Source organism: Drosophila subobscura, chromosome O (assembly GCF_008121235.1).
Source record: "Drosophila subobscura isolate 14011-0131.10 chromosome O, UCBerk_Dsub_1.0, whole genome shotgun sequence".
Classification (NCBI taxonomy): Eukaryota; Metazoa; Arthropoda; class Insecta; order Diptera; family Drosophilidae; genus Drosophila; species Drosophila subobscura.
In genome coordinates, this window is record NC_048533.1 from 23,802,194 (window position 1) to 23,820,869 (window position 18,676).

At 45.3% G+C, this 18,676-nt stretch overlaps 6 protein-coding genes across 6 annotated transcripts in view; 5 read left to right on the forward strand and 1 right to left on the reverse strand.

Moving 5' to 3' along the window:
* The first annotated feature begins 546 nt into the window (after positions 1–546).
* Positions 547–1,653, forward strand: LOC117899295. Its single transcript, XM_034809212.1, has 2 exons — positions 547–982; positions 1,043–1,653. Exons 1-2 carry the CDS (start codon positions 547–549, stop codon positions 1,651–1,653), a joined length of 1,047 nt encoding a protein of 348 aa, XP_034665103.1.
* Positions 1,654–3,942: 2,289 nt separating this feature from the next.
* On the forward strand, positions 3,943–5,200 carry LOC117899296. The gene is made up of 3 exons (XM_034809213.1): positions 3,943–4,003; positions 4,063–4,455; positions 4,521–5,200. Exons 1-3 carry the CDS (start codon positions 3,943–3,945, stop codon positions 5,135–5,137), a joined length of 1,071 nt encoding a protein of 356 aa, XP_034665104.1. The 3' UTR covers positions 5,138–5,200.
* A 923-nt stretch (positions 5,201–6,123) lies between these two features.
* Positions 6,124–7,465, forward strand: LOC117897834. The gene is made up of 3 exons (XM_034806897.1): positions 6,124–6,200; positions 6,253–6,648; positions 6,707–7,465. Exons 1-3 carry the CDS (start codon positions 6,155–6,157, stop codon positions 7,354–7,356), a joined length of 1,092 nt encoding a protein of 363 aa, XP_034662788.1. The 5' UTR covers positions 6,124–6,154; the 3' UTR covers positions 7,357–7,465.
* Positions 7,466–7,496: 31 nt separating this feature from the next.
* Positions 7,497–8,760, forward strand: LOC117899297. The gene is made up of 3 exons (XM_034809214.1): positions 7,497–7,907; positions 8,031–8,303; positions 8,732–8,760. Exons 1-3 carry the CDS (start codon positions 7,661–7,663, stop codon positions 8,758–8,760), a joined length of 549 nt encoding a protein of 182 aa, XP_034665105.1. The 5' UTR covers positions 7,497–7,660.
* Positions 8,640–10,931, reverse strand: LOC117897833. The gene is made up of 3 exons (XM_034806896.1): positions 10,437–10,931; positions 10,084–10,378; positions 8,640–10,023 (listed from the first exon to the last, which is right to left on the reverse strand). Exons 1-3 carry the CDS (start codon positions 10,916–10,918, stop codon positions 8,776–8,778), a joined length of 2,025 nt encoding a protein of 674 aa, XP_034662787.1. The 5' UTR covers positions 10,919–10,931; the 3' UTR covers positions 8,640–8,775.
* A 2,294-nt stretch (positions 10,932–13,225) lies between these two features.
* The window catches only part of LOC117899634 (ankyrin repeat domain-containing protein 50), a 30,179-nt gene continuing 24,728 nt past the window's right edge, over positions 13,226–18,676 (forward strand). Inside the window, exon 1 of the mRNA XM_034809792.1 lies at positions 13,226–14,040. The gene's annotated coding sequence lies outside the window, so the exon portion shown is untranslated. The remainder of the gene's footprint in view (positions 14,041–18,676) is intronic.

An 18,676-nucleotide genomic window follows, 5' to 3' on the forward strand; every position in this document is an offset into this window, starting at 1 on the left:
GGTCGGTCTGTGGCATCGGGCCAATAACTAATTTCATTTGCTCTGCAAATGCGGATACACGGCAACAGATGCACAAAAGTTGACATTATCCCACAGGAGGAGCTGCAGTATGTTTTGTGGGGCGGATTTTCATGCCCTGCAACTGAATGTAATTAAACCAAAATTGAGTTGTTTAGCAAGCTGCATTCAGCCAGAACATTGAATGAAAGTTCATTAGAGTCCATTTTCTGTGTAATCTTTATTTCAGCCTGCAGTCTTTAAAGGCTTGTGGGTCGCACGTGCCAACAAGTAAAGCTTTATACGGCAAACCATTGAAAAGTGGCAACAAAACAACAAAAGAGCTGCGTTTAGTGGGGGAAACAGCTGTGCAAATTGTAGTGCAGCTGAGTATCGATACAGCCTAGACCCGATATTCCTATAAATAAACCCCAGCCCCAAACCGTAGGGATTGCAGTCACGCTGAGAGTTTTTGAGCATGCTGAGACGACTGCTACCATTACTGGCACTCTGTGCCTTGGGTAAGTTCTCAAATATTTACAAACCAAGATGAGGGCAACATTGATAGGGTTTCTGACACACACACACACAGCACAGAGTCAGTGTCCCTTTACGAGGCCCATGGTCGAGGGAACGACTCGAATTGTCATGGTGCGTCTTCGCAATCGGCAGATGATGCTGAAGCGGACGGCCAGCTCCGCTGTGGGAGAGTCGCTCCAGCTGTGGTGCAACCCTCGGGACGTTCGCCCGGTCACCTGCCAGCGCGGCCAGAGGCCATCATTTGTGCCCCCATTCCCGATGACATGCCAGACTCCGCCTGTGGCAGTCACATTACCAGTGACAGATCGACGCTGCACGGCCACCATGTTCCGCGTCGGCTACAACATTGGCAGGGGACAGTTCCTGGAGCTCTATCGTGGCTGCTTCGACAGGCGAGCCGTGCGAGCTCATTGGATCGAGCATCAGGTTTATGCCAAGCCTTTCTGTGAGTATTCAAATAATTAGCCAGAGCCTGTATGAACGTTGCTCTAAACTATTTCTGCAGATGCCACACGCCCATGTGTGCGATTCACCTCCGACGGTGTCATCTCGGGGGCGGACGAGGCCAGTTACACGACGCGCAACATTCATGCCACCTTCCGGCGCCTGTTCGGCAACAATCAGAACTATGTGCCCAACAATCGGGATGTGATCATCAATCGTGGCCACCTAGCCGCCTCGGCCGACTTCCTCTTCGGTGATCAGATGTGCGCCACCTTCAAGTACGTGAATGTTGTGCCGCAATTCAAGAGCATCAACGATCGCAACTGGGAGGCCATCGAGCGTTGGGTGCGTAACTCAGTGCGAGGCAATCGATTCGTTAATGTGCGCACAGGTGGCAGCGGTATCCTCTCGCTGCCCGCTGCCAACGGGCAGAGGCAGGTCTTCCTGAGCGGCAATCGCAATCCGGTGCCCCTCTGGATGTACAAGATTGTTCGCGACTCAAACAATCGTCCCCTAGTGGCATTCCTCACCCTCAACAACATCTTTGCCCGCCAGCGTCCCGCAGCGCCAGCCTTCTGTCAGGCCGTCAATTGTCCCCTACAACTGGCAGGCGCGGCCGCTGATGGCTTCACCTTTTGTTGCAACCCCGCCACCTTTAATCCGCCCAATTGATGGAAAGCTCAAAATAATCACTGAAATCGAATATTTATAAAATCTATCTGAAATTCATCTGCCTAAAATCTAATTCAGAGATACAAATTTATTTCTGATTGATATGCCTTATTTTTCGGACTTATTTCTATCACTTCCAGCACATTTCACTTGTTTTTGCGCTTGGCCATTGCATTGCGACAATTAAGAACATTTAATTCCAATTAAATAAATACATTTTTATGCCTGACTGCCGAAAATCAATTTTCATAAATCGTAAAATTTCGCATGGCAATTTAAAAAGCAACTAAACGCTTTGGATGCATGCCTCATTCAAAATTGACTCTTGCTGCCAGTTTTAATGGTCATTCGGTGGGTTCTCATAAATTCCATTGCCGACAACTCACCCACAGCCGAATCCAGCCGCCGCGCCGTCTCCCGCTTGTGGGCCATTTAAATTCAAGCTGCGATTGTGGGGGTGGTGAGAGCTGGGGGGGGTGTGGCACTTTTCAATGCGTGCGAGTGCAATAAAGCCCCGAGTCCATGGCAGTTTTGCTTTTGCCCGTGTTGTGGCCTGCGCCTAAAAGTAGACATTAAATAAATTATTCAGCTGGACAGCGGCTCCGCTGCTTTTAAATACACACGCCTGCGAAATTGTTTTGTGCGTGTGGACCTGATGGAATACCCAAGGAAGTCGATGCCAAAGGGCAAAGGGGTTGGGAGTCTGGAGGCCACTGGGAGCTCATAAAAGTGCAGAATAAATTTAGCAGCCCGGACCATGAGCTGGGCTCTCATAAAATCTAACAGTTGTAATTGTGCTGTAAACACGCAACTCAATGGCATTGCAAATGCTTCCCCGGAACTTGCCACCCATCTCTCCCATCCCATTACCCTTCACAAGTCCCTATCTATGAGTCTATCCCATCACCCGTCTGCAGTGCGGCACAATTTAATTTATGTTTCGGTTTGTGGTCGGCTTGTTGATTTCGCCGCTTTGCCCCTTTTATTTTTATTGACCATTACAATCCCTACATAGAAGCTTGCCACACACCACGCCACACCACACCACACCACACCATACAATTCGAGTCGCAAATTTTATATGGCATAATTTGGTTCGCTTCTGTGAGCATACATTAAAAGTGCCCAAATAGCGCCAAATTGCTCGTAAGTTGCGGAAATTGCGTTACGCCTCCATGCAGGCCCGTTCAGGACCCGCTTACCAGCGGATGGCAGACAAAAGCCTAGAATACTTTGCCGCGCATTAAACATTTCGCAAAATGCACATTAAAATACATGGCCACTTAGATCCAACGACAAATACTCGCACAATGGCCAGACAATGACAATGGCCAACATTAGAAGGCAAATCATTCAGCCACTGTCTGGCTCTGTCACTGGCTCTTATTGTGATTCTGATTTTGGCATTAATGTGTCATTATGTGAACTAGAACAGGTACATCGGAGTGAATTTGGGTAAGTTCTAGGTGTCTAGGAGTGCTTTGAGAATTTACATGGCCATTAAGTGCAGTAATGCATCGAGTGAATATGTCCCAAAACTTGGGATACATATGGGAAATCTTTTGCACTGTACATTGCACTTCAAATGCAGGAAAGTAATTCCAGCTCTGGGACTAATACGACAGAGAAGGCATATTTATTTGGTTGCATGTTACCCAATGTAATATTAGGATCAGTTTAGAAATAACCTTTTATTTTGTCTACAACTGAATGCTGAATTCCACTTGGACTAGAGCCTGCAACGCATTCAACTGTGCCACACAAAATATGCTTTCCAATGTGCATATGCATGTGAGAGCACAGAATGCAGCGAAATACATCCGAAATTTTGGCTAAATATTCGGAAAAATAAAATTTCATTTGGCTGCGCCATCAGGGGGCTGTAAGAAAGGGAAAGCAAAGCCTTAAAGGAGGTGCACACACTTTCATGTTGACCCAGAAAGAGAAGGCAGGGCAATGTTGCCAATGTCAGTGCCGGAAAAGGGAAGTACAAATTACTGTGCATATCCGAGTGTGAAATATTTTTAGGGCCAGCCTGGCTAGCCTCACATCAAGTGCGGAGCACAATGAAAAATAATAATAAAACGCGGCTTCAGCACTCTAGGCCCACCTCCCCCCATGCAAGTGGTCAGAATGTGTTGCCAAAAATAGTCTGTTGTTTCGGCTTCTGGGCCTGAATGCAGGCACGTGCCAACGCGCGTGGCCCGCTAACAATGGAGTGGGAAAACGCCCGATGGCACTGAGAGTCGTATAAATGACAGCGGCAAAGCCTGCTGATCCATAATCACCATGGAAGCGCAACAGGTGTTACGATATCTGCTGCTGTGCATCGCCATCGGACTGGGATTGGGTGAGTGGAAAAATGGAAGGAATTTCTTCATTTCCTAAATTATTTCCTTATTATGGCAGTCCTTCATGCGAAGGCCGACTGTCCACTGACGCGGGCCATGATTGAGGGCACCAATCGCATATTTGCCAATCGCGATCGTCGCGGAAACTACGCCCTGAAGCGGGTCCAGAGAGTGCAAACTGGCGAGGTGCTCCACATGATCTGCCAGCCGAACGACATCGTCCAGACCACCTGCCAGCGGAACACCAACTTCACCCGACCACTGCCGATGCGCTGCAATAACCCGATGGCCGCCACTGCGACAATCGTCACCGATACATCCTGTCCGGCTACGATGTACTCCATTGGCTACACGATCAACAACCGACGACTGGAACTGTATCGCGCCTGCTACGATCGGACCAATGTAAAGGCCATCTTCACGACACACACGGTGTACGGCAAAAGCTTCTGTGAGTGCTCCGTGTCCTTTCCTGGCTTCCATGACTTAACAAGATTTTCTCTGTTCATCCAACAGACCCAACGCGTCCTTGTGCGGATTTCAGTCGAGATGGCGCTCTGAGTGAGGCGGATGCAAGGACCTTCACCGTTCGCAGCATCTACGATGCCTTCAGGCGAATCTTCGGCAACACCCAGAGATACATTCCCAACAATCGGGATGTGGTCATCAATCGCGGACACCTGACTCCCTCGGCGGACTTCCTCTTCGGCGACCAGATGTGCGCCACCTTCAAGTACGTGAATGTTGTGCCGCAGTTCAAGAGCATCAACGACCGCAACTGGGAGACAATCGAGCGCTGGGTGCGCAATCGCATCCGACGAGGTGGCTCGCTGAGGATCAAGACGGGTGCTGTTGGCAATGTCATCCTGCCGACTCGTCAAAGCCCACCCGTTCCTCATCGCGTAATCTTGGGAACTGGCACCAAGAACCCCGTGCCCGAGTGGATGTTCAAGACGGTGCGAACTTCAACCAATCAGCCGCTGGCCGTCTTCCTTACGTACAACAACATCTACGTCCCACGCCGTCCCACTGCCCCACAATTCTGCACCAGCGTGCCCTGCCCCATGGCGCTGGTGAACACCGCAGTCGCTGGCTTCACCTACTGCTGCAATGCCACCATTTTCAATCTCTGATAGGAACATTCAACCTATTTTGAATGCAAGCAGTAACTTTGGTTACTCTTAACTATCCCAAATAAAATATATTCCATTAAAGCAACCAAAAGTGTGGTAAAGGTGTTCCTGGAGCCGCAAATATACAAGATGGCTGGCGTTGCCGTCAATGATGTCCTGTAGTATGTCTGTCTCACATGCGACCACAGCTTAGAAATACCAACAGGACTACCACAGATTTCACCCCCAACTGACTGCAGCCCGTCTGCTGCAATCCGTCCCGGTGCCACTACTAATGAATGTTTGGACGAGTAGACGAGTGGTTTCAAGTGCGACTTTTTATTTGATTTCTGCTGCTGCACCTTAGATTTAATTTTAGATAGGTTTTTATGAGTGCTGATGACAAAATGCAAGCCACATAAAGTTCATTGGATGCGATGCAGCTTGAAAAGAATGAAAAGACAAGCCCTTTGTTATTATACGTGCCCCGGCAAAGTAAACACCACAGCCGCAAAACCACTTGGCGATGTCCTATAATAACCGTAGATAAAAGAGTGTAGGAAGAGCCCAGCCCACTGCCACTCGGCCCGGGGCAAGGACTGTCTTGAACCGCATGTGCACTGCTATCAGCGATGACCTGAGAAATGGTGCGGAGCGAGCGTTGAAAGTTGCAAGTTGCTGAGCTGCCGCAACACGCACGTTGTCATCTGTTGGATTCTCGAAACCAAAAGGTTAACGCAATAGAATACAAGATTTAATAGGGAGAAGGCTGCCCATAAACCTACCACATCATCTCTCAAGCGATAATGATGCCAAGTGCCTACAGAATTTCCCACTTAAATGGCAATGAAATTACTCATTTGTGGCTTTCCGCGAAACGAGGGTTATCAGCAGTTCCATTCTTGCAATCAAACAAACAAATAATCATAAAAGAGAGACCGCTTCAAGACAGCGATAAGGAAATCCCCAAGCAGAGTCTACAGTCCTAACAGTCTCCCAAACGATCATCAGTTGTAGCTCTAAGCTCAAGCTGTGAAGATGAACAATGTGCGGTGTCTCTGTCTAAGTCTCAGTTTGCTTTTTTGTAAGTTATAGTGGAATTTATATTTGTTGTTTAAGGGTGATTATTTTTGTAGTACTCGGAAACGCTCAGGCTGATTGCGCGCTAAATGCAAATGAATTAACACAGACGAGTCGGGTTTTCGCCACACACGATGGTTCGAGCTATCAACTGCTACGCAAGGGCTTGGTTCCCAACAATGCTAGAGTATATTCGATTTGCCATGCAGCTGACATAATACTCTCCACCTGCACTGCAAACAGCTTCAACCCACCACTGGCCACAGCTGGTTGCAGCCAATCTGTAAGCCCAGTCGTGGAGGCAATCGCTGATTCTAGTTGCTCCTACACCATGTATCGTGTGGGCTATAATGTCGAAAATGTAGCGTTTCTAGAGATCTATAGAAGTTGCTACGATCGGGCGAATGTGAAAGCGCTTTTTACGATTTACATGGCCCACACAAGCACCTCGGGTAAGTTTGTTTTATTCCAGTCAACAAATAATACAAACTAATCTACTTCTCTATTTAGACGTGGATCGTCAGATACATTTCACAACTGACCGCATCATCTCTGGAGCAGCTGCCAGCTCGTTTCTGAATCCCAAGATATATGAAAGATACAATCGACTCTTGACCTCCGCCCAGACTTATTTTACAAAAGGCGCGAATATGTACGATCGTGGCCATCTCACACCATCGCTTGACTTTGCCTTCAAGGAGAGCAGAGGACAGACAAACAAATACATCAACTTGATACCACAGTTCAGTACAATCAATCGCGGCAACTGGAAAACCATCGAGAACTGGGTGCGACGACAGCTGTCTGAAGGACACTTCGATGTCCTAAAAGTATGCACTGGTGTCTTTGGAGTGCTCGAACTGTCCGCGGGAAACGTTGAAATGTTTCTGTTGGACAACCCAAACAGGAATCCCGTTCCCAAATGGATATACAAAATTGTAAGCCACATATCGGGCGCACACTTTGTATTCCTCACCTACAACAACGCACACGCAACCACACGGCCGATGGGGCAAGTCGTGTCCAGCGTTTGCCGAGAAGTTCCGTGCCAAAACTTGGGTCTAAGTGTACGGAACGAGGGCACGGCAGGATACACCTTCTGCTGCGACCCTTACGATTTTATTGCTAGAAACCTACCACATTTAACGGGAGTTTGCTGAGCCTGTGAAAGCTTTGAAGTCTGGTTTGTAAACCAAGTTTGGAACATGGCTAAAAAGCTGCGAAAGTATTTGGTGGCAAAATAAAGCGTTCTATTCGTAGACTTATAGAATTATACCCTTACTTGAATAGGGTATGTAATTTGTGCATCATTATATGGCATCTATAAGATTCGCTGATAACACAAAGCTTATTTCTCGAGCGATTATTAGTTTCATTTCGGTGCTCAAACTGCAAAGATGAACCGACAACGGTGTCTGTCTCTCCTTATTCTCTTATTCTGTGTATTGGCTCAGCAATGGCAAAATGAACAAAGTTTCCATTTGCCAGCCAAACGGAAACTTTCGGCCAGTTCTACCCACCACCCTATGCCCCAATCCACTGAAAGCAGTTGTGGAAGAGATCCCCGATCCCAGTTGTCCCCACAAAATGTACCGTGTAGGCTACAGTCCCCAGCATCCGCCGGTTTTCTTTGAGGTCTACAGAAGCTGTTACGACGTAGATACTATGACGGCGCATTTTTCCATTCATTTGGTCCACAACAAAAGACTTGGTAAGTTAATTGCACCACTCGACAAGATCGAACTTCTTTCTCCTCAAGGAACCAAGGATCGTCTCGAGCAGTGTTATCTGTAAATAATTTACTCTCGTGTGCAACTCTGCTCTTCCCATCTAGTCGTACCTCGTCCGGAACAAGGTTTTACCTCTGACCGCATATTCCCCGCCGCAGATGCAGTCAGCTTTCAGAACAGAATTATCAATCAGAGGTTCGTGGATATCTTTGGCACCCAGCAAACGTACATGCCACAAAATGAGTTGATCTTTGCGCGCGGCCATTTGGCGCCGGTTGGTGACTTTGTTTTTGAAAAAGACATACGATTGACCAGCAAGTATATCAATGTGGTGGCCCAGTTCGCCTCGATCAATAACCAAATGGATGTACAAAATTGTGAGCCACTCATCTGGCGCACACTTTGTTTTCCTCACCTACAACAACGGATGGGCCAACGTACGACCGACGCCACTTCCTGTCTGCCAAGTTGTCCGATGCCCAACCGATTTACATCTGGATGTGACGGGGGAACATGGTTACACATTCTGCTGCGATCCGTATCATTTTATCAGCACTAATCTGCCACGTTTGATGGGAATTTGTTAAGCTCTAATAAATGTTTTTCCATTATTTAATGATAACTCCATATCAATCGTGTTTCAGTTTGTTTTGTCAAGAAAGTCCATAGTTCGTCGAGACTTTTCATCAGAATCAGGAACACAAATATGTATTCATGTCTGTGTGTACATCGGTTCCGGTTGTTCCATTCATAATAGTTTGAGATAAAATACAAATTTCAATTAGTTAATTGAACCAATTCTTAGCGCCCGGCAGACAACCACGGGCACTGTAATTATGGAACTTTGGGCTACTCTTTGAGATTGCTCAGACAAATGCAGTACAATTTGTCAGTTTTGTCGGCAATGCAAGTGGCATCGTTTTCATAGGAATCGAGACGACTTATAGATGTCACATTGACCTCCACAGCTTCTGTAATGTTGTTAAAGACAACTGTGGCTCGGAAGTCGGCACTGTTTTGTTTCACCTTGAACATTGTGCGATATACGGCAGTGTCGGATGTAGACTGAAAGTCGTGGAAGTTCTGATCGAGTGCGACCCTAATTTCCGTTTCGTGTACATAGGAAAGTGATAAATTGGCACAAATGGCGCTGAGATTCCTGCCGCTCAGGTATTCGTTGATGCGTTCAATGACCCGAGGGGCGATGCGACGTGGCCAGTCGCCGGAGAGTCGCTTGTAGGGCACACAGGTGCAATAGTGCTCAGGGATGCCAGCATCTTCGCATGTCCGCTGCTCGTCCATCGCATAGAACACCGAGTGGCACTTGGGGCAGTCGTAGGACTTGGGCAGCGGGTGGCCATCGGGGCTGCCCAGCTCGATGATGTGCTTCAGAGTGTTGTGCAGATCATAGTTGGAGGTCAGCCGATGCTGATTCAGTTCCAGGGCACGTGCATACTCGGGATATTGGGCACGGAACCAGGGCGGCAGGTAGATGAACATCGAGGGCAGACGCGACTCCAGGAAGCCGCTCTCAAAGTACATTATCTCCCCGTAGCGCGAACCGTGATCGGAGAGAAATATCACAATGCTCTGCTCGAACACGCCGTCTGCTTTAAGGTCCAGCATATACTGCAGGACGTAGTCCTCCATCTTCGATGGCATTCGGTAGTCGTCATGGCTGAAGCTGTTCGACCAGAACAGCCCCCAAATGGGTCGCTCGTCCACATACCGCCTGGCAAACTCCTTGCACAGATCGTAGGCATAGCTGCTCGTCTCCCGCCGACCAATGCAATATCTCATCGAGCAATCGGCACATTTCCAGGTGTCCAGATCCGACTCGGCTGCCTTCTGCAGAGGCCTGAGGTAGTAGTCCGTCGGCTGCTCGTTGAAGCCAGGCTTTACGTAGTTAAAGGTGTTTATGCCAGACTCGTCCTCGGCATATGCCGTCAGGTAGCTGGCGTTCTTGAAATACTTCCAGATAAAGGGAGTCTCATCCAGGCAGCCATGGGTCGCCCAATCGCAGACTTGCGCCTTGGCAGACTCCGGACTGTAGCCGGCCAGAATGGCCATCAAATTGGGAAACGTATTGTCGCCAATCTGGGCAAGGGAAGGGACAATTAGTTAATGTTTTGGCTGCTTTGATCATCAATCACTCACCTTGTTGTATCCCTGAAGCTCGTACCAGCCGCTGCCAGTGAGAAATTTGTAGACTTTGGGCATGGTGCGCCTCAGATTGATTCTCGAGAGACTGTCAATGCCGAACATGAGCACAGACGGCTTTCGCTTCGATGGCTCCAACGAGAGTCCTGGCTGCGGGGCTCTGAACTGGACGAGCGTGTAGGCATCGCTCTGGAGGATGTGCGACGTGTTGTCTATTCGATGGCAGCCCAATATCAGCGCCTCAACATGCAGTGGCACCACATAGTCCTGGGAGAAGTACTTGCGATCCACGCTAAAGACAAGAAATAGATGACTCAAGGCAAAAATAAACCTCCATTCACTTGCTGTACCTGTCGTAGCCATCGGACGGACTGCGTTTTATCTCCTGGTAGTAGCAATTGTACTCAATCTCACTCGATTGTAGCAGACGGGTGGCCAAAGTCTCATTGATGTGCAGCACATAGCGCTGCCTGCCCACATCGTAGAGGGGTGTGACGAGGGCGGTGTCGTTGGAGCACGGCTCGTACACCATTCGCTTGTACACGGCCATTGTGTCTGCCCCAAAGGGATCCACATAGGGTATCTTGCACTGGGAACTCTCCACAAAGTACAAGGGCAACGCAGTCGCGTCCTGCACTGGAATACTGGAATACGGAAACGAATCATTTGGATCTTCGGAGTCATCCGGGATCGTTGTCACCGGGAGGAGTGCTTTAAATTTCGGTGATGGAGCATCGTTGGTACGCTGTTGTGGCAAAAACACAACACAAATCACAAACAGACAGCAGAATACGATCCATTTGTGTATTGGACGGAGGGCAGGAGGGCCCATGTTGTGCAGAGCAAGAAGCCCGATTGCCTACTAAATATTCCACACCCCTGCCATGCTAAAACTTTCAACTTTAACACATTTACTGATAGACGAAGCGTGCGAGTCGTGTACTCTCGAGTGTGTACTATGTACATTCATATTTATGTATCTCTGTTGGCAACCCATGCCCATACCTTTGACTCTTAGACGCTTCTCCACCTGGTTGATATCTTGGGGCTCCCGATTTCTTGCATCTCTCAACTCACAACTTAATTGAGTACATATTAGCAATTAACACACGAAATTACATACTTATCAGTGGTCTTATCAACCCATACCCCGCCCACGCGTCATTATTGATATCGCGATGGGTAAAAGCTATCAATCAGAGCCGAGCCCGCTGCCCGCTGCCTGCTGCCCGCTGCTTGCTGCCTGGTGGCCTTTCTGCAGAAGAGCATCTTATTCATAAACCTTGCACTGTTATTGCTAAAGAACTTGTCGCACCCACTGCAAACCGACAATGATTGATTGATTAGCTGCTTGATTAAATAAAATAATCATATCTTACTCGTACGATGCCCTTTGTTATACCAATGCGAAGGCTATTTGAGTATTGAATTTACTTACAGCTAGTACATTGTGGAGACCTTATTTTATTAGAAAACTCCGAGCTAGACCTACGGATGTGTAGCTGCATTTAACATGAAAAGTTTCAGATAGATAACACGACTTGTGAATGACGTATGGCCAGCTGTTGAAGAGTATCAAAGTCAACTTTGCTTTTGTTATGTAAAAGTTCCGGAAATTCGGGTCATCGACTCGTCCAGGTATGACTCTTTAGTGTGATTTCTTTATTTTGTATTAACTGTTGCGTGTTTTGGGAAGAATTTAAATTTGTTAAGGATCATTGGTTTCACATGTTTACACAAATTCAAACCGTTCGCGCCCACTTTCGTGAACTGCGTTGGTATTTTTCAGTATTTCGTACATGCTATAAATGGTCACACTCGCCTTACATACTTTGAGATGGGAGATTTCGTAACTTTTTAATCGGTTGCAGTCTCGGCTAGAAAGATATTACCCGCCATATTCGAAACGATTATCCAATTTCGATTTGTACGTACAGATTTGACGTTGATACAGGTAATATTAATGTTTTACATTAAAATAATTACTCAAATATTTGTAAACAAGGACAGATAATTTCCCTGACCAGTTAGACACAGGAGAGAACTTCCCTGACCGTTTAGGCACAGGAGGATTAAAATCGCCGGTGTAAAAAACCATGCTGACCTGGAATTTTTGTGACGTATTCACCTGTTGTCGACACCTTACTTTTTGATACAAATTTCGCAGCATGAAAGCTTCCTTGCTTTTTGAAGGGTGTTTAAAAGTTCGCTAATATACACAATTTCAAATGAATATGAACAACCAATATATAATAAAATATAACATAGTGATGATATGATGAAAGAAAGGAGTAATTACAATGTATAAGCCGGAGTCTAGCCCAAATTATGTTGTAAATATAGGAGAACTGCCCCCCAAACCCACTCCGAGCCTATCGTAATATGTACTTATGTATATTCCTTTTCCCTTTCAGGAAAACAATAGGATTTCTTTTCCTCTTTTGTTGCGGCCACTATTTTTAAATAATATACAGTGCAATCAATTACATACATACATGTGTCTCTTTTAAAAATTTACACACATTTACATACTGAAGAAAAAATCTCTAGCTTCAAATACAAATTAGTAAAATATAAGGTTATAAAGCTTACAATCCAACTAAAAAGAGTATTTATAATAAGCCAAATTGATTCTGTAATCGTATTAAATTATTGTTTTAGTGTTCAAGGTCTTTGCAAGCTAGTTATATAAAATAGAACATAAAAATCGAGGAATATAGAATATAGTATATTTTTATTAAAATGTATATTTTGGTATGTTTTTGAGTCTCAGCCGGTATACTTTATCGATACTCGTTATTGCTCTCATCTCTCAAAAGTAACCTAGCCTTTAAAAAAAGATAGAAATAGCCAGACACTTTTGATGGAATCTAAAATAACGCTTAAGTATTGAAACGTTCCACTTTGTTCCTGGGGTGATTCTAATTTCTGCAAAGTTGTAATTTCTGGACATTTTTTTGCAAAGAATAAGTTAAATAACCCAATAAAAATGGTTGTTACAGAATTTGATCTATACATATGATCTAGACCTAGTTGAAAAAGAGCTAATTTGACATCACTGAGTACCACGCCAATGCAGACTTATCGTCGTGCGACCATCCCCAATTGGCTGTAGCGATTAAATACCAAAACAAAAAAAAAATCGAAATGAACGGGTCGCGTCTCGCAAAAATTTTAAATTAAAAATGTAGCAAAATTGTCGAAACAATTGTGCTTCCAAATGTCGTGGTCGTGCTCCGAGTGCCATTGTCGAGTCTGTAATTAAATGTGCGCGATTTGAAACGTGAAACACAAACCAGGCGGCGACAGCGCGACGCCAAGCCACGCCGAGGCAAAGCAAAGAAAGAAAAATATCCTTTGCCCACGCAGGATGGCTGTGTGAAGCAAATGAAAAAAGAAGTCGTCAAAGCAGTGGTAGCAGCTGAAAAAGGAGAATAATAAGAGTCGTTGGTGGGAGGGGAAGCCAAGCCGCAACTGCTGCAAGAGGATTACAACAACAACAAAAACAGCAGCGAAAGTGCATTCGATATAAGAAATCCAACAGCAACATCACAAGTGTAATATGTGGATGATGTTGCAACGTTGCGGCGAGTGCAACGCAGAGTAAAAGCAAAGCAAAAGCAGAACAAACAAAACGAGAGAAAGAGAGGGAGTGTGTGCTGTGCTTCCTCGCTCGCTCGCTCGCCTGTCGCGGTGTGGTGTGCGAGAGTGTTTTGTCTTTGTGTGCGCGTGTGTGTGAGGGCGCCCCTTACAACAAATTATCGTTTAATTTCTTTCGCTTTTGCCAGAAGCGGGTGACTTTTGTGCAACTCTGCCACAAGGGGGATGTCCTCTTAAGCGGTGGCAGCCACAACAACGAAAAGAACAGGAGCAGCAGCTACCACCCGCTCCTTATCTGCCCACTGATAACCGAGGTCGCCTTCGCTGTCGCCATGAACTGATTGCCACAAAGAGGTAAGTGAAAACAGTTAGTACGACACCTAACAAAACGACGGTTTGACCTCCCTCGCTAAAAAGTCGTGTAGGAAACGAATGCCAAATTTGCCAAAAATAAAATGTATAAACACGTTTGCCAACGCCAGCCAGTGGCAGCGGCGGCTGCATTCGGCGATCTCCAATTAAAGTTGCAGCTGAAAGAAAAACCGGCATGCCGGCTGCTGCCTCCGCATCTGCTGCTGCTGCGGCCGCTGCTCAAAAGTTAAACGAGCTAAAGAACAAGCAACAACAAACGGCATAAAAAGGGAACCACGTCTCTCTTTGGGACTCGAATGTAGAGATACCCTGGTGATCAGACAACGCTTTCTCTCCCATTTTATGAACCATAAATGCTGATGAATTAAGTCTGAGATTTATTCTGAAAATTGTGACTAAATTCTAAATTTGTTTTTTTGTCGTCTATCGTCTCAGTGCCTGACTCCTTTCCTTGCGTTGTCTAACATTTTCTGAAACTCATACTACCCCCCATGTACATAGTACAGGATACTACGCACCAATTGCAGAGGCAATTCATGAATATGTATGAGCGTATGTGCATAAGCATGTGGGTGGATGTGTGAGTTGGCCGCACTTTAAATATTTTCAGCCAACTACAAACAAAGTTCTCCTCTGGATTGCGGACGTTTTTTCTGCGCCGCCAACTTTTGAAATGAAAAATAATCATAATAAAGGGCTGCTGAGGAGAGCAAGAGTAGAAGCAGCAGGACCCTTCAACAATGCCCCAACGGTACCCACACTCTATTTTTTTCAGGAAAAGCCTGAATGTATGAATGAGTTAATCAGAGAGAAAGAGAGGGGGGAAGGGAGAGAGGAATAGCTGTGGCAGTGGCAAGCGCCAAAAGGCAACAGTCGGCAGACGAGACGCATCGTCTGCCACAATTCTGGTTGCTATCAACAACAACAAACAGCGAAAACAATCCCCACTAAAGTTTCACTAGAATTCGCAATGAATCAGATGGGAAAAACCAAAAGAGAAAATATAGCAAGAGCAGCAGTCTTTGATGAAGACTTTATACCCTTTTTCCAACCCAAGAGGAGGCACTCGTTTAGATGGGAGGATAAAAGATACGAAATACTTGCATATTTGCATAAATTCGAGGTCCATGTAGAAAAATAAAACAAAAGGATAAATGTCTACCCTTTCGTCATGCGGTAAGCCAAGACGATGAAGATGGTAAGACGATAAAGTATATATGGAATAGTGCTTGTTGTTTATAAAATGATTTTGAAGAATAAAAGCTATTTCTTCGTAACTTTCCAGTTTAAAAAGAAAAAAGTTTCTGTGAACTTTTATCACTTGCAAAGAATATTTGCCTCAAAGAAAACTACTTAGCCCATCCCATTGGCATTTCTGAGCATCTCACTTTGTAGATACTTTCATTAAAATCCAACACAATGAGTGCAGAATATAACCCTGCAACTGCTGGAGTGTATCTCCAATGTTATGACAAAGATTCTGATGATGACTCTCTTCTGCCATAAATTGTGATGGCATTCTGTGTGTGTTTTAACGGGTTCGCTTGTTACATTTTTCGACATTTTGCGCTATTCACGTAATTGTTATACCCAGAGCCAGAGCCAGACACACTACTACTCGTACTCAACCGGGGGCTCTACTCAACCGTTTGTGTCTGTCTGTCCATCAGCCGGTTTCCAGTGCCCCCCCTCCGCTACCGTCTGACTGTCTGACGCTGCAGTACCCACCTTGACTCTGACTCCCAGCTCCAGATACAGATACAGCAACAGCTCCGTTTCCATTCAGGGTTTCCTCCACTCCCTCTGTGTCTGCCTTCCCATTTTTTTTTCAAGCTCAAGAGCACTGCCGACAGCTGATGTTGGCCCCTGTTCCTAATTCTCGCTGCTTTGGTCTTTTCATAAATTTGCATTTGCGGTGCAGACCGAGGCGCATATTACTTCTCTGTTTGCCACACGATGGTACGCGAAGTGTACGGGTATTTTTCATAATTTGTTGCGCGGTTGCTGCGATTTTTCCAGCACATTTTTTTCTGTGCCTGACTTCAGTCACGGTTCGTTGCACTTTTGTCAAGCATTTGGCACAAGTTTTCGGTTGAATTTTCGTGTTGTACTTTCCAGAATTTACAACAGAGTAAAAGGCATACTCACTCACTGGCAATTTAAGTGAACCGCATGGCAATTAAAATTTCATTTACCCAACCCAGCCCCCCAAGATATCGCACATAAACCGCAGTATTAAAATTTAACAACACAGCAGGTTCTGCGTCCTGGTCCTGCGGCCAAAAATGCCTACCGGCGCTGCCACTTTGGGGCGAGGCACTTACCGAACACACAACCTTCCAACGGAACCCCAAAAATAATTGAATTGAGACACAAATTTGCAAGTGGCCGCAGAAAAAAATAAGGGAAAAAGATAATATTTTGGGAATACATTTTGTGTGGGGTGTGGGTGTCACATCAAATACATTTCATAATTTTATTAACAGCAGCAGGGCCAGCAGCCATTTAATGTGCCAGATACACGCAAACAAGCCCAGAGCCAGGGACACATGGCTGCAAGGCTGCGTCATCCAGGAATTATGGGAAATTGTGAAGGAATGGAATGATGAGGGCAGTGAGAAGTGCTGAAATGGCGCTTAGGGCAGGCCATAAAACGATTGTCGTCTGTGGCACAACCTTGAAACGGATTGTAGCGGTATGTACCACTCTCGGAGTTGATTCCAACTTCACTTGAGTTTCGAGTGTGTCCCGGAGTGTGGGTGCACGAGTCTGGGTCTTTTAATGACACCGCACTTAACCCATGTTTGACAGAAATGGGCGTGTCGGAACGCAGCCTAAACAGGTAGACAACATATTTTATGAGCACTTGACAACTCTATAAACACAGAGGCGCTGCTTATCACCCAAAACACCTACTCAGTCGCAGTGTCACTCGCTCCCACACTGCTCTCTCACTCTACTCCTATTTTTCTGTTTATGCGAGGAAATTTCTGCAAAATCATATCATGCACATCAATCATGATATGAAGTTTGGTAAATAAATACATGTCACAATTCACAAACTCATGAAGAGCCAAGAACTAAACTTTCTACAGAAATTGTCTTGTCTTTTTAATATGTACATAAGCAGGAATTCATGAAATGACTCGTATAAACATCTGTAGTTCTGCCCGCTTACTCTCCACTTTGTAGCTCCTCTTTCTCTGTCTGATTTTCCATCTTTCTTTCTCGCAGCTTAACACTTGAGTTGGCAATTTTCACACGGTTTTAATGTCTAGTTTTATGGCTGATATGCCAGTTAGATAGGTTTAAGCCAGGCTTAAACTCTGACCAGACATTGCCGGTTGCCGCCCCCTACCATCAGACCTCCCTTTTACATCTCTTTCTTTCCTCTTTCCCAATGCAAAGAAATATGGCCTGGCCAAAATGAAAGCCAAAGAAAATAGTTGAGAGGATGGAAAAAACTTGCAGACAAACTTTTGCGTTAGAGGACGAGGGACGAACCGACAGAGCAAGCAGGCTCTACAGCTCAAGATGGTACATTTTTTTTTACAGATCTTCAAGTTGCATGTTGTCAAAATTGCTTTGACGTTTTATTAGTTTCCAGCGGAGCCCCAGGCAGTCCCGTCGAGGAGTGAGTACTCCAAAGCCAACAACATAATCATCATCGTCATCAGCATCATCATCATCTCCATGACAAACACAGAGCCAAAATCGACAGAAAATTTACATAAGAAACGCTGCTGAAGGATGCTCCACAATGAGAGACCTGGGCACACTCCACTCTAGACGGCGATAAAAATAACAAACAAAAAAGAGAAAAAAACATTCGAAATGAATGCTGACCAAAAGCGTAATGAATATGGGAAACGAATATGCAACGAAATGGTAAAGACATATTTGAAAATAGTTTTCGGCATGTAAAAAAGCCAGTGACCGCATTAAATATTTCCCTCCTTTACGACACAAAACGTTTTTTTGGAACGTTTCCAGGCAATCGTTTGATCGCAGTCCGGGGACTGGTGCCCCTGGGAACCCAGGGACTCCTAAGAATACCTATATTTTAGTTTTCGTTCTTTTATATCTGTTATTGAGCGAACAATTTGCAATGTTTTCTTTTTACCGATGATAAATTTTTAAGAAAGGGACATTAAAGAATTAGAAATTCCAATGCCTCTCCTTTAGCGTTGTATAGGTGTAGATAGAGTATCTGTGGCACGACTCTCGGCATTGTTCGGGCTCTGCTTTACCGTTATTTTACTTTCCACAAAATATATTTGTGCGCTGGCTATTTCTGTGGCCATTGCAACCAGCGACAAATAAACCAAGAAAAATTCACAAAAAGTATCGCTTGGATGGAGTTCCTGTCCAGCAAGGAAATATTCAGGAACATTCGTCTCGATAAATTCAAAAAATAATTTACGATTAAATATGTTTAAGTTTTTCAAATCTTTTTCTGATGCCTGTCTATCTTTCTACGATTTCTGTAACCAACAAAAAAGTATTCCCCATGGTTGCAATAAGTATGTGTTGCATTTCTAGGGTATCTGTAATACGACTCTCACTAATTGGTGGTGCCTCTCCTTTAACGTTGCTTTTTTCTATGCGGCAAATGGAG

Excerpts from the sequence above, each read along its gene's own strand:
- LOC117899295 (XM_034809212.1), top strand. The coding sequence starts at position 547 with ATGAGGGCAACATTGATAGGGTTTCTGACACACACACACACAGCACAG. Across the intron at positions 983-1,042 it reads GGTTTATGCCAAGCCTTTCT|ATGCCACACGCCCATGTGTG; the intron begins GTGAGTATTCAA and ends CTATTTCTGCAG.
- LOC117899296 (XM_034809213.1), top strand. The coding sequence starts at position 3,943 with ATGGAAGCGCAACAGGTGTTACGATATCTGCTGCTGTGCATCGCCATC. Across the intron at positions 4,004-4,062 it reads CGCCATCGGACTGGGATTGG|TCCTTCATGCGAAGGCCGAC; the intron begins GTGAGTGGAAAA and ends TTATTATGGCAG. Across the intron at positions 4,456-4,520 it reads GGTGTACGGCAAAAGCTTCT|ACCCAACGCGTCCTTGTGCG; the intron begins GTGAGTGCTCCG and ends TTCATCCAACAG.
- LOC117897834 (XM_034806897.1), top strand. The coding sequence starts at position 6,155 with ATGAACAATGTGCGGTGTCTCTGTCTAAGTCTCAGTTTGCTTTTTT. Across the intron at positions 6,201-6,252 it reads AAGTCTCAGTTTGCTTTTTT|TACTCGGAAACGCTCAGGCT; the intron begins GTAAGTTATAGT and ends TTATTTTTGTAG. Across the intron at positions 6,649-6,706 it reads GGCCCACACAAGCACCTCGG|ACGTGGATCGTCAGATACAT; the intron begins GTAAGTTTGTTT and ends TTCTCTATTTAG.
- LOC117899297 (XM_034809214.1), top strand. The coding sequence starts at position 7,661 with ATGAACAAAGTTTCCATTTGCCAGCCAAACGGAAACTTTCGGCCAGTT. Across the intron at positions 7,908-8,030 it reads GGTCCACAACAAAAGACTTG|TCGTACCTCGTCCGGAACAA; the intron begins GTAAGTTAATTG and ends CTTCCCATCTAG. Across the intron at positions 8,304-8,731 it reads CCAAATGGATGTACAAAATT|CGCCCGGCAGACAACCACGG; the intron begins GTGAGCCACTCA and ends ACCAATTCTTAG.
- LOC117897833 (XM_034806896.1), bottom strand. The coding sequence starts at position 10,918 with ATGGGCCCTCCTGCCCTCCGTCCAATACACAAATGGATCGTATTCTGC. Across the intron at positions 10,379-10,436 it reads CCGTCCGATGGCTACGACAG|CGTGGATCGCAAGTACTTCT; the intron begins GTACAGCAAGTG and ends TCTTGTCTTTAG. Across the intron at positions 10,024-10,083 it reads AGCTTCAGGGATACAACAAG|ATTGGCGACAATACGTTTCC; the intron begins GTGAGTGATTGA and ends TCCCTTGCCCAG.